General features: G+C 47.4%; 1 protein-coding gene across 1 annotated transcript; it reads right to left on the bottom strand.

Moving 5' to 3' along the window:
- Positions 1–1672: 1672 nt before the first annotated feature.
- LOC124678623 (FCS-Like Zinc finger 1-like) lies at positions 1673–2541 on the bottom strand. Its single transcript, XM_047214482.1, has one exon. The coding sequence runs from the start codon at positions 2513–2515 to the stop codon at positions 2078–2080; it is 438 nt and encodes a 145-aa protein (XP_047070438.1). The 5' UTR covers positions 2516–2541; the 3' UTR covers positions 1673–2077.
- Between the last annotated feature and the right edge of the window lie 10714 nt (positions 2542–13255).

The following is a 13255-nucleotide window of genomic DNA, read 5'->3' as shown; positions in this document are numbered from 1 at the left end:
AACATGGAAGGTTTTGGTTGGGGTCTTATTCGAAGACTTGTAGTCCAACACTTGGGGGTTCCACCTATATAATGAGGGGCCAAGGGAGGGGCCGGCCACCACAAGCCACCAAGCTGGCCGCACCCCATAGAGGCCGGCCACCCCCTCTCCCCAAACCCAAGTCGCCCCACTCCTCCCCCTCTCCCGCAACGCTTAGCGAAGCTCCACCGGAGATCTCCATCGCCACCGCCACCACGCCGCCGTGCTGCCGGATTCAAGGAGGAGCTACTACTTCCGCTGCCCGCTGGAACGGGGAGGTGGACGTCGTCTTCATCAACACCGAACGTGTGACCGAGCACGGAGGTGCTGCCCGATTGTAGCATCGTCAAGATCTTCTACGCGCTTTTGAAAGCGGCAAGTGATCGTCTACCGCAGCAACAAGAGCATCATCTTGTAGGCTTTGGAAATCTTCAAGGGTGAGTCTTGATCATCTCCTCGTTGCTCCCATCTTCTAGATTGCATCTTGGCTTGGTTTGCGTTCTCGCGGTAGGAAATTTTTTATTTTCTATGCAACGTATCCCTACACCCGGAGGATGGCGCCTGAGCGCGGGGGAGTCCCGATCCCACCGCTTCCGGTGGGAGGCGACGAGCTCGACGCCGCTATCGATGCTATGCGGGTCACCCTCACCGAAGAGCAGCGCGCGGAGGAGCGGTACGACAACTACGATGCCTGGAACGAGTTCTTCCGTCTCCGGCACGAATGGGAACTCGCAGCGTACGATGGTCCTCCCCCTCCTCCAGCGCGTAACAACGCTGCCGGCCGCCGCCGCTGGTGGGGTGCCCCGTGCCGCACGCTCGCCCGTGTGCTCGCGCATAACGAGGCCAGCAACTCCCCCCTGGGATGCCGGGAACTCGAGCGACGATGACATGTAGTTAGTTTATGTTTTCATCTGGCCGATTTCAAATATATGTACGAACTCGCCTACATATGTTAAATATCTTTAAATTTCGCTTATGTTTTAACGAATTTCGCCTTATTTTGTCCGAATTCGCCGTTTTTATCTAAAAATTTCATCCATCCTGGACTCGCCGCTAGGAAAATGGGCTCCCCGGACCAAAAATTACATTCATCTGGTTAAATAGCGCCGAATTTTAGCCACGGAGATATTTGTTGAAGAGTGGGGGCACGAGGAATAAAGTGCATAGTTTTTCTTGGCGTGAGGGCGGCGAGCAGGAACATGGGCGGTTACACGTCCACACCATCCAGCACAGAATATTTGTTTGTTGGTGCTTCCTGTACTTTTCAGTGACTCGGCGATGCGTAGTGCAGAAAAGAATTGGAAATTGAAATGTTCGACGAATCTGGCGCTGGAGACTTGTGGAGTATCATCATTGTTCGATTTCATTTCCTCCACCTTTTCCTTTTATTTACTCACCTCTTCCCTGACGAAAATTTCATTATGTTTGTTAATTCTTCAGAGATCTCATTTGCTTTTTCCTCGTATATCTAACTGATAAGAGTAAATGGTTTGTTGGTCCATGTTCAGTTATCTTGAGAGATTAGCTCTCACAAAGAACAGTTAGTTTACACCGAGAGCAAGAAGCGAACACATGTATGATGGGACTAGTACTTTTGTGTTGAGCAGAATGAATCAAAAGAAGAGCGGCAAGCTGTTCCGTGGAAGATGCACATAATTGGAGTATTGTAATAATTTTTTAGTATCGATCGATCTTGCGTGTCGTTTGACTGTACCATCGGATCAGGGTTTTGCCAGCTCGAAAACAAAGATACTCATTCAGAAGGAGTAACCGAGATCTAATATCGCTCAAAAAATTGGCAACTGCATAGCACTTTGTACCGTTGCCTCGAATAATTACACAGCCGGAGTGCTCATACGCTACCCAAGAGGCCAAGGCCAAGAGGATGTAATCAAAAGCTGGGACTAGGCGCAGATGGCTGAACCCCGGGAAAGAAGCTCATGCTCTGCTTTCACGGCTTCACCATTAGACACAGGGGCCGGCACTTGGAGTGGAGCACGCCGATCGAGCTGCGGCTGAGGCCACGCAGATTTTGTTCGCAGCTTGGGACTCTCGCCGGTTAGCTGGCGACGGGCACCTCCCTGGACTCCCGGTGCCCGCGCCCGGACGCCGTCGCCGAGGAGAATTGCGTTTGCCTCCGGGCGGCTGCCTTGGCCGCTTGCCTGGCGTCGAGGCGCATCTGGTGGTGGCGGCAGTCCTCGCTGCAGAAGGGGGTGTCCCCTCTGTACATGAAGACGTCGCTGTCGCGGGCGAGCTGCTTGTCGCAGAGCGCGCACGCGTCCTGCGCGGGCATGGCGGGCTGGGCGAGTGGCTCGGCGTCGAAGAAGAAGGAGCAGGCGACAGACGCCGCCATGGAGCGTGTGTGTAGTGGAGGTGAGCTTCGAGCAAAGGAGCAAAGATGAAATTCGCAGCTAGCTTCTTGCTGGTTGAGGTGCCGGAGGAAGGAGGAGGAGGAGGAGCGAGCTGGGTGAGGAAAGCGAGGTTGGAGGGTGGCCATATATGGTCTGCGCGGGGACGGACGCCGGGAGGAGACGAGGGCAGCACACGGGCTCGGGCAATACCGCGCGCCGGGCCGGAGCGGTATAGACCCGTGGTGCCATACGGTGGGTGGGTGGGTGGCCCGATTGCAGACGTGGCTCCACCGCGGCGAAAATGACAGCAACCCATGTCCGAGAGACGTGGAGTAGGGTCCCGCTGCCTGACAGAGACGGAGAGAGGCCGCTACAAAAATGTCGCCCTCGCTGTATCCAAAACCTGTGTGCTAGGCTGCTAGGTGCTAGCTGTAGCAGTCTACTCGTACGTTGCCTTTGAATGCAATAATGCTGGAGTTACGGACTGAGCAACTTACGGAGAGCCTACGGACTGACGTGCAGTGATTCGGTTGGTTGAGATTTTTATCCGCGCTGAAAATCTGGGCCACTATCTGATTTCTAGGCTCCCTACTGTGTAGCATTCTCAGTCCGTAAGATTTTTTTTGTAACAAACCGTCCGTACGTGTAGCATTACCCCTTTGAATGTGGATGGGCTGCAGACCAGTTAAGCAGCCCATGCAATTTATAATTTTTAAAATCTCAAGGCTTATCATGTTGACAGCTTGGGATAACTTTGGGAGACAAAGTTTAGTCCCATATTGCTAGTTGGAAGAGAGTTGGAGTGGTATATAAGGACTGTTGTTCTAGTCCTTCCAAGTGAGTGAGAATAGAAAGAGCCCTCGCGCACTTCTCCTCCTCCGCCCGCCTCGGCACGCCACGCCACGCCACGCCAGCCGCGTCACGCACGTCGCGTTTCGTGACTTGAGTTCGAGACACACTCAAGGAAGCCTAAATTTTTGCTTGGTGCACCAACTGAGTTGGGTACGTGTCGACCTGCATGTGCATGCTCGCCGCGTGTCCCTAGCTTCCTACGCGTGGCAACACGGTCGGGTCGGCTCTCCTCCCAGGCTATTCAAGGAGATAGATCAGATCTAGAGATATACATCTCTAAGAACTCTCTAGTGTCCGTCTCTCTCACGAAGTTCCTTTTGCTGCGCTACTATCTAGTCTTCCCCATCCCGGCGACTGCGTGCACAGCCGTGCGGGAGAGCAGGCCTCCGAAACCCCATCAGTTGAGATCCTGCATCGGGAGACGAGCGATAAGGTTTTTGGGGAGCGTCTCGGCGCGACTGCTCGCTGCTGTTCGTCTTCTTCTTCGACGGTTCGGCTGCTTCATCGACAGATCCGACTACACCATGGGCGACATCAACGATTCCCATGGTGGTGGTGGTGCTGCTGGTGCGACCTTCCCGATCGCAATGTACGTGTTTTTCCTCTCCTACCTTGCACTGCTACTTGTTCCATATTCAGATCTGATGCATGTGCTTAGTCTGATGTGTGTGGTTAAGTATGCTTGTGCATCTGTAATGTTCTCGGCGAGGTGAAAGATATAAGGGCATCTTCAGCGGCGCGACGCATTTTGCTAAAATGTTCGTTTTTGTCCGCGCGTCCGTTTGGATTTGGGAGTGGCTTCAGCGGGGCTGAAGGTCAGCTGGCAGCCGGGCTCGACCTCGAGGTCGTGGGCGAACTTGTCCCACCCCGTGTGCAGGTACATCTTGCCCTGCCCGTCGAACAAGATCTCCACATTCCACCGGAAGAAATTGCATCTGGCCTCCTGTACCTACAACTGCGCCGGCTCGACGCCATCGATAAACTCGGCGAACTTATCCGGGAGCCGCTTGATGCAGAGTCGATCGTCGTCGATACGAAGGAGGAACTCGAAGCAGCGGTCCACCACGGCGGCCCCTGCCCCGGCCATGGCCCCGGGGGCGCCTAGGGCCGCGGCCTCGACCGCCTCGCTGGCCACCAGATCCGGCCATGGACTTCCTCGCGGGCCTGGCTGCATCGCATGAAAAGCTAGGCGGCGCTACAGCGGAGCTTGTGGCGGCTAGGGTTTGCTTGGAGGAGTGGATGAGGAAGAAGAAGGTGCGTCCTATTTATATAGGCCGGAGGCAGGAGACGGTCGCGGGACGCGTGGCGTCGCCATTAACTTCGTTGGCGGAGGTAGGCGGCGGCCGCTCGGCAGCCGAGGCCTCGCCATTAACGTGACGCAGACTGCCGAAGTGACGCAGCGACGCCAGTCGCTGGCGCGCCTGAGAAGACGCATCGACGCAGGGTCGCTGCCAGGTGATGGCGTGTATTTCACACGTTCGTTGGGAACCCCAAGAGGAAGGTATGATGCGCACAGCAGCAAGTTTTCCCTCAGAAAGAAACCAAGGTTTATCGAACCAGGAGGAGCCAAGAAGCACGTTGAAGGTTGATGTCGGCGGGATGTAGTGCGGCGCAACACCAGAGATTCCGGCGCCAACGTGGAACCCGCACAACACAACCAAAGTACTTTGCCCCAACGAAACAGTGAGGTTGTCAATCTCACCGGCTTGCTGTAACAAAGGATTAATCGTATTGTGTGGAAGATGATTGTTTGCAGAGAAAACAGTAAAACAAGTATTGCAGCAGATTTGTATTTCAGTATTTAGGAACAAGGCCTAGGGATTAGACTTTCGCTAGTGGACACTCTCAACATTGATCACATAACAGAATAGATAAATGCATACTCTACACTCTTGTTGGATGATGAACACATTGCGTAGGATTACACGAACCCTCAATGCCGGAGTTAACAAGCTCCACAATTCAATGTTCATATTTAAATAACCTTAGAGTGCATGAAAGATCAATTCGACTAAATCAAGTACTAACATAGTGTGCACACTGTCACCTTCACACTATGTAGGAGGAATAGATCACATCAATACCATCATAGTAATAGTTAACTTCATAATCTACAAGAGATCATAATCATAGCATAAACCAAGTACTAACACGGATGCACACACTCGTCACCATTACACCGTGCGGGAGGAATAAAACTACTTTAATAACATTGCTAGAGTAGCACATAGATAAATTGTGATACAAAATACATTGCAATCATAAAGGGATATAAATAAGCACTTCACTATGCCATTCATAACGGTGAATAAGTATTCCGTGAAATATAGCCTAAGAGACCCACACGGTGCACACACTCGTCACCTTTACACACGTGGGACAAGGAGTCTCCGGAGATCACATAAGTAAAATTCACTTGACTAGCATAACGACATCTAGATTACAAGCATCATCATATGAATCTCAATCATGTAAGGCAGCTCATGAGATTATTGTATTGAAGTACATAGGAGAGAGATGAACCACATAGCTACCGGTACGGCCCAGAGCCTCGATGGAGAACTACTCCTCCTCATGGGAGACAGCAGCGTTGATGAAGATGGCGGTGGAGATGGCAGCGGTGTCGATGGAGAAGCCTTCCGGGGCACTTCCCCGTTCCGGCGGCGTGCCGGAACCGAGACTCCTGTCCCCCAGATCTTGGCTTCGCGATGGCGGCGGCTCTGGAAGGTTTTCTGTATCGTGGTTCTTCGCCTCAGGGGTTTCGCGACGAAGGCTTTAAGTAGGCGGAAGGGCAGAGTCAGAGGGCTGACGAGGGGCCCACACCATAGGGCGGTGCGGGCCCCTTCTTGGCCGCGCCGCCTTGTGGTCTGGCCACCTCGTGGCCCCACTTCGTATGCTCTTCGGTCTTCTGGAAGGTTCGTGGCAAAATAGGACCACGGGTCTTGATTTCGTCCAATTCCGAGAATATTTTGTTACTAGGATTTCGAAACCAAAAACAAGCAGAAAACGACAATCGGCACTTCGGCATCTTGTTAATAGGTTAGTTCCGAGAAAATGCACGAATATGACATAAAGTGTGCATAAAACATGTAGGTATCATCAATAATATGGCATGGAACATAAGAAATTATCGATACGTCGGAGACGTATCAAGCATCCCCAAGCTTAGTTACGCTCGTCCCGAGCAGGTAAAACGATAACAAAGATAATTTCTGAAGTGACATGCCATCATAACCTTGATCATGCTATTTGTAAACATATGTAGTGGATGCAGCGATCAAAACAATGGTAATGACATGAGTAAACAAGTGAATCATAAAGCAAAGACTTTTCATGAATAGTACTTCAAAACAAGTATTAATAAGTCTTGCATAAGAGTTAACTCATAAAGCAATAAATCAAAGTAAAGGTATTGAAGCAACACAAAGGAAGATTAAGTTTCAGCGGTTGCTTTCAACTTGTAACATGTATATCTCATGGATAATTGTCAACATAGAGTAATATAACAAGTGCAATATGCAAGTATGTAGGAATCAATGCATAGTTCACACAAGTGTTTGCTTCTTGAGGTGGAGAGAGATAGGTGAACTGACTCAACATAAAAGTAAAAAAGAATGGTCCTTCAAAGAGGAAAGCATCGATTGCTATATTTGTGCTAGAGCTTTTATTTTGAAAACATGAAACAATTTTGTCAACGGTAGTAATAAAGCATATGAGTTATGTAAATTATATCTTACAAGTTGCAAGCCTCATGCATAGTATACTAATAGTGCCCGCACCTTGTCCTAATTAGCTTGGACTACCGGATCTTTGCAATGCACATGTTTTAACCAAGTGTCACAATGGGGTACCTCCATGCCGCCTGTACAAAGGTCTAAGGAGAAAGCTCGCATTTTGGATTTCTCGCTTTTGATTATTCTCAACTTAGACATCCATACCGGGACAACATGGACAACAGATAATGGACTTCTCTTTAATGCATAAGCATGTGGCAACAATTATTATTCTCATATGAGATTGAGGATATGTGTCCAAAACTGAAACTTCCACCATGAATCATGGCTTTAGTTAGCGGCCCAATGTTCTTCTCTAACAATATGCATGCTCCAACCATTAAGGTGGTAGATCTCTCTTACTTCGGACAAGACGGACATGCATAGCAACTCACATGATATTCAACAAAGAATAGTTGATGGCGTCCCCGAAGCATGGTTATCGCACAACAAGCAACTTAATAAGAGATAAAGTGCATAAGTACATATTCAATACCACAATAGTTTTTAAGCTATTTGTCCCATGAGCTATATATTGCAAAGGTGAATGATGGAATTTTAAAGGTAGCACTCAAGCAATTTACTTTGGAATGGCGGATAAATACCATGTAGTAGGTAGGTATGGTGGACACAAATGGCATAGTGGTTGGCTCAAGTATTTTGGATGCATGAGAAGTATTCCCTCTCGATACAAGGTTTAGGCTAGCAAGGTTATTTGAAACAAACACAAGGATGAACGGTGCAGCAAAACTCACATAAAAGACATATTGTAAACATTATAAGACTCTACACCGTCTTCCTTGTTGTTCAAAACTCAATACTAGATGTTATCTAGACTCTAGAGAAACCAAATATGCAAACCAAATTAGCAAGCTCTAAGTGTTTCTTCATTAATGGGTGCAAAGTATATGATGCAAGAGCTTAAACATGAGCACAACAATTGCCAAATATCAAATTATCCAAGACATTTTAGAGTTACTACATGTAGCATTTTCCAATTCCAACCATATAACAATTTAACGAAGAAGAAACTTCGCCATGAATACTATGAGTAGAGCCTAAGGACATACTTGTCCATATGCTGCAGCGGAGCGTGTCTCTCTCCCATAAAGTGAATGCTAGGATCCATTTATTCAAACAAAAACAAAAAACAAAAACAAACCGACGCTCCAAGCAAAGTGCATAAGATGTGACGGAATAAAAATATAGTTTCAGGGGAGGAACCTGATAATGTTGTCGATGAAGAAGGGGATGCCTTGGGCATCCCCAAGCTTAGACGCTTGAGTCTTCTTAGAATATGCAGGGGTGAACCACCGGGGCATCCCCAAGCTTAGAGCTTTCACTCTCCTTGATCATATTGCATCATACTCCTCTCTTGATCCTTGAAAACTTCCTCCACATCAAACTCGAAACAACTCATTAGAGGGTTAGTGCATAATAAAAATTCACATGTTCAGAGATGACACAATCATTCTTAACACTTCTGGACATTGCATAAAGCTACTGGACATTAATGGATCAAAGAAATTCATCCAACATAGCAAAAGAGGCAATGCGAAATTAAAGGCAGAATCTGTCAAAACAGAACAGTCCGTAAAGATGGATTTTATTAGGGCACCAGACTTGCTCAAATGAAAATTCCCAAATTAAATGAAAGTTGCGTACATATCTGAGGATCATGCACGTAAATTGGCTTAATTTTCTGAGCTACCTACAGGGAGGTAGACCCAGATTCGTGACAGCAAAGAAATCTGGAACTGCGCAGTAATCCAAATCTAGTACTTACTTTTCTATCAAAGACTTTACTTGGCACAACAAAACTCAAAACTAAGATAAGGAGAGGTTGCTACAGTAGTAAACAACTTCCAAGACTCAAATATAAAACAAAAATACTGTAGTAAAAACATGGGTTGTCTCCCCTAAGCGGGGTTTGGCGGGGTTTGGAGTTTTCTCAACCATGCATAGTATATTGGATACATAAGTTTCAGCGTCTCCCTTCTCATTAGTCTTGGGCTTGCTACTCTCATCGAACAAATTTTCAGGAACAAGCCAAGCATAGTTATGTTCTAGTGCATCATTCATAGCTAGGAGTTTACATGGTATTGGTGCTTTGATCTCCCCACCATCATTAATATTATTAGTGTACCTTATTCTATCCATGTCCATTTTTTCAAGGAGACCAACAAAATTAGTATGTGAACCAAGCATATTAAATTTAGCAAAGACCTTTCTAGCCTCTCTTGCTAGACCACCAAATTCTCTAAGAAGGGTTTCTAAAACAAAATCTTTCTTTTCCCCCTCTTCCAAATCACCAAGTGTAAGAAACATGTGTTGGATTATAGGATTGAGATTAACAAATTTTGTTTCCAACATGCGAACTAAAGCAGCAGCAGCAATTTCATAAGTAGGAGCAAGTTCTACCAAGTGTCTATCTTCAAAATCTTCAACGGTACTAACATGGGTGAAGAATTCTTCTATATTGTTTCTCCCAATGATAGACCCGCGTCCTACCGGTATGTTTTTTGTGGTAAAATTAAAAGGAAACATGATGAATCAAGTAAAGTAAATGCAAGTAAACTAATTTTTTTGTGTTTTTGATATAGCAAACAAGACAGTAAATAAAGTAAAGCTAGCAACTAATTTTTTTGTGTTTTGATATAAGTGCAGCAAACAAAGTAGTAAATAAAATAAAGCAAGACAAAAACAAAGTAAAGAGATTGAGAAGTGGAGACTCCCCTTGCGGCGTGTCTTGATCTCCCAGGCAACGGCGCCGTGAAAATATGCTTGATGGCGTGTATTTCACACGTTCGTTGGGAACCCCAAGAGGAAGGTATGATGCGCACAGCAGCAAGTTTTCCCTCGAGAAAGAAACCAAGGTTTATCGAACCGGGAGGAGCCAAGAAGCACGTTGAAGGTTGATGGCGGCGGGATGTAGTGCGGCACAACACCGGAGATTCGGCGCCAACGTGGAACCTGCACAACACAACCAAAGTACTTTGCCCCAACGAAACAAGTGAGGTTGTCAATCTCACCGGCTTGCTGTAACAAAGGATTAATCGTATTGTGTGGAAGATGATTGTTTGCAGAGAAAACAAGTAAAACAAGTATTGCAAGCAGATTTGTATTTCAGTATTTAGGAACAAGGCCTAGGGATTAGACTTTCGCTAGTGGACACTCTCAACATTGATCACATAACAGAATAGATAAATGCATACTCTACACTCTTGTTGGATGATGAACACATTGCGTAGGATTACACGAACCCTCAATGCCGGAGTTAACAAGCTCCACAATTCAATGTTCATATTTAAATAACCTTAGAGTGCATGAAATATCAATTCGACTAAACCAAGTACTAACATAGTGTGCACACTGTCACCTTCACACTATGTAGGAGGAATAGATCACATCAATACCATCATAGTAATAGTTAACTTCATAATCTACAAGAGATCATAATCATAGCATAAACCAAGTACTAACACGGATGCACACACTGTCACCATTACACCGTGCAGGAGGAATAAAACTACTTTAATAACATTGCTAGAGTAGCACATAGATAAATTGTGATACAAAATACATTGCAATCATAAAGGGATATAAATAAGCACTTCACTATGCCATTCATAACAGTGAATAAGTATTCGTGAAATATAGCCTAAGAGACCCACACGGTGCACACACTCGTCACCTTTACACACGTGGGACAAGGAGTCTCCGGAGATCACATAAGTAAAATTCACTTGACTAGCATAACGACATCTAGATTACAAGCATCATCATATGAATCTCAATCATGTAAGGCAGCTCATGAGATTATTGTATTGAAGTACATAGGAGAGAGATGAACCACATAGCTACCGGTACAGCCCCGAGCCTCGATGGAGAACTACTCCCTCCTCATGGGAGACAAGCAGCGTTGATGAAGATGGCGGTGGAGATGGCAGCGGTGTCGATGGAGAAGCCTTCCGGGGCACTTCCCCGTTCCGGCGGCGTGCCGAACAGAGACTCCCGTCCCCCGGATCTTGGCTTCGCGATGGCGGCGGCTCCGGAAGGTTTTCCGTATCGTGGTTTTTCGCCTCAGGGGTTTCGCGACGAAGGCTTTAAGTAGGCGGAAGGGCAGAGTCGGAGGGCTGACGAGGGGCCCACACCATAGGGCGGCGCGGGCCCCTTCTTGGCCGCGCCGCCTTGTGATCTGGCCACCTCGTGGCCCCACTTCGTATGCTCTTCGGTCTTCTGGAAGGTTCGTGGCAAAATAGGACCCTGTGTCTTGATTTCGTCCAATTCCGAGAATATTTCGTTACTAGGATTTCTGAAACCAAAAACGACGAAAACAAAGAATCGGCACTTCGGCATCTTGTTAATAGGTTAGTTCCAGAAAATGCACGAATATGACATAAAGTGTGCATAAAACATGTAGGTATCATCAATAATATGGCATGGAACATAAGAAATTATCGATACGTCGGAGACGTATCACCAGGCGGGCCCGATGAAACATCCGCCAGACGCAGGTGTCCGCGCAACGTCCGCAGAGACGCATGCGAGCCGCATATTTGGACCAGGTTTGCGTCGTCACGGACAGCCCGGTCACTTTGCGTCGCCCCGCTGGAGAAGAGCCAGACGTATTTCCGATCACCGGCGAACGAAAACGATCGCTCAGCGTCCGTTTACGTTCGCGCCGCCGGAGATGCGCTAAGCAAATATTTGTCCCGATTGTAAATTCGAAAGAAATTGATGCCCCTCTAGTCCGTCGGAATCGTGGGCATCAAAATCCACATCACCTCACCAGCCGGATTTGGGATTACAAAACTGTAGGGCCGATAATTAGCGTCCAGCCTTTTCGCCAACATCCGGGACAGGTGCCCCACATGGTTAGGCATGCTAATGATAGTGAGCTAGCACTGCGCTTGATCTAATGAAAAAGAAAAATACAATTAAACTTATCACATCCTTCTAGTGCTGGTATGTACTAACTCTGTTTCAAGAAATAAGACCCACGCGCATTCCAAGATGAACTTTGACCATAAAAATTGAGCAACAAAATCTTGATTATATTATATGTAATTAGTATCGTTGAATTCGCATTGATAAGCACATTTTAATGATACGAATTTCATACAAATAATCTTTATCTATTTAAAGTAATTCGTGGTCAAACAAAAAAGCACGTAAAACGATGACACCTTATTTCTTAAAACCGAGGCAGTAGCAGCTGGTGAACATGTGCAGATCTTGTCTACTCCAATCACACGCACGGACTCGTCATACAGCAGCGCCAGCTACGACTCTACGAGCGATCCGTGCAACCATTTGTAGTTTTATATGGCTGAAATCTTGGTAAAAAAGAGGGGCGGCTGATGAGATCTGCGTTGTTTGGAGGAGATGCTGCCAGGTTTCAGCACCTATAATTTGTTCAGGTTTGAGAGCAGGCTTCGTCCCGGGAGACAGCTTTTCTCGAGATCTGCTCCCGGTTTAGTTCATGTGTGCAGCTTAACACTGAAGCACTGTGGGTGATCATTGGCGCTTCAACTAGCTGAAGACTTTCATTTTCTGCGGAAGAAAGAGTTAGCCAGTAATGTACACTTGTCGCCAAGCCAGTGGACGGTGAACAACTACAAAGTACTTATGCTTGTACCAACTGACATGAATCTCAGAGTTTTGGCGAAATAACAGTTTTAAATTGTAGGGCGCCTAAATGAAAATGCTACCCCCGTGTGGGGCGAGCACGGGTGAAGTGTTTGAAACCGAGTGGTTCGTGAAACCTACAAATTACAAAGATCACAAGACATTTGGGAGCGCTTTCGGTGAAGAAGAGCTGTGAATCTTGTGATACCAGTGCATCTCAAAAACTAAACACATTCAATTCGCTTGCTGTCAGGGTTTGGTCACACAGATGTTTGCTTACGATCGTAGGCTTGTATCTCTTCTCTCCTAGGGGCGGCTCGGGCGAAACCCTAGCCGCTACCGCCGCCTCCGACTCCTTCGCCCGTGCAATTTCTGTTATCACGGGAGGCCGCCGGCGGGCAAAGCCCCTCCCAGGAGATGGTGGTGCTGGACTCTCATCACCGGGTGCGACCGGCTGCGGCGGGGGCCTCCTCCTGCTCGCGTGTTGGGATCTCCGGCCGGGGATTCGCGTCATCTTGTCCGTCCGGCGGGATAAGGAGGAGGTGGCAACCCTCGACATCTGTCGCCGGAAGGGTGTTAAGGCGCCTGGTTCTGGGGACTCGGTGCAGTTCAACTCCTCATCTCCGCATG

Source organism: Lolium rigidum, chromosome 7, assembly GCF_022539505.1.
Source record: "Lolium rigidum isolate FL_2022 chromosome 7, APGP_CSIRO_Lrig_0.1, whole genome shotgun sequence".
Classification (NCBI taxonomy): Eukaryota; Viridiplantae; Streptophyta; class Magnoliopsida; order Poales; family Poaceae; genus Lolium; species Lolium rigidum.
Note: the sequence above shows the minus strand (reverse complement) of the source record. Positions and strands in the feature narration are given on the sequence as shown.

What these genes read in the sequence shown, in the direction of transcription:
- LOC124678623 (XM_047214482.1), bottom strand. Translation starts at nt 2,515, where the DNA reads ATGGCCACCCTCCAACCTCGCTTTCCTCACCCAGCTCGCTCCTCCTCC.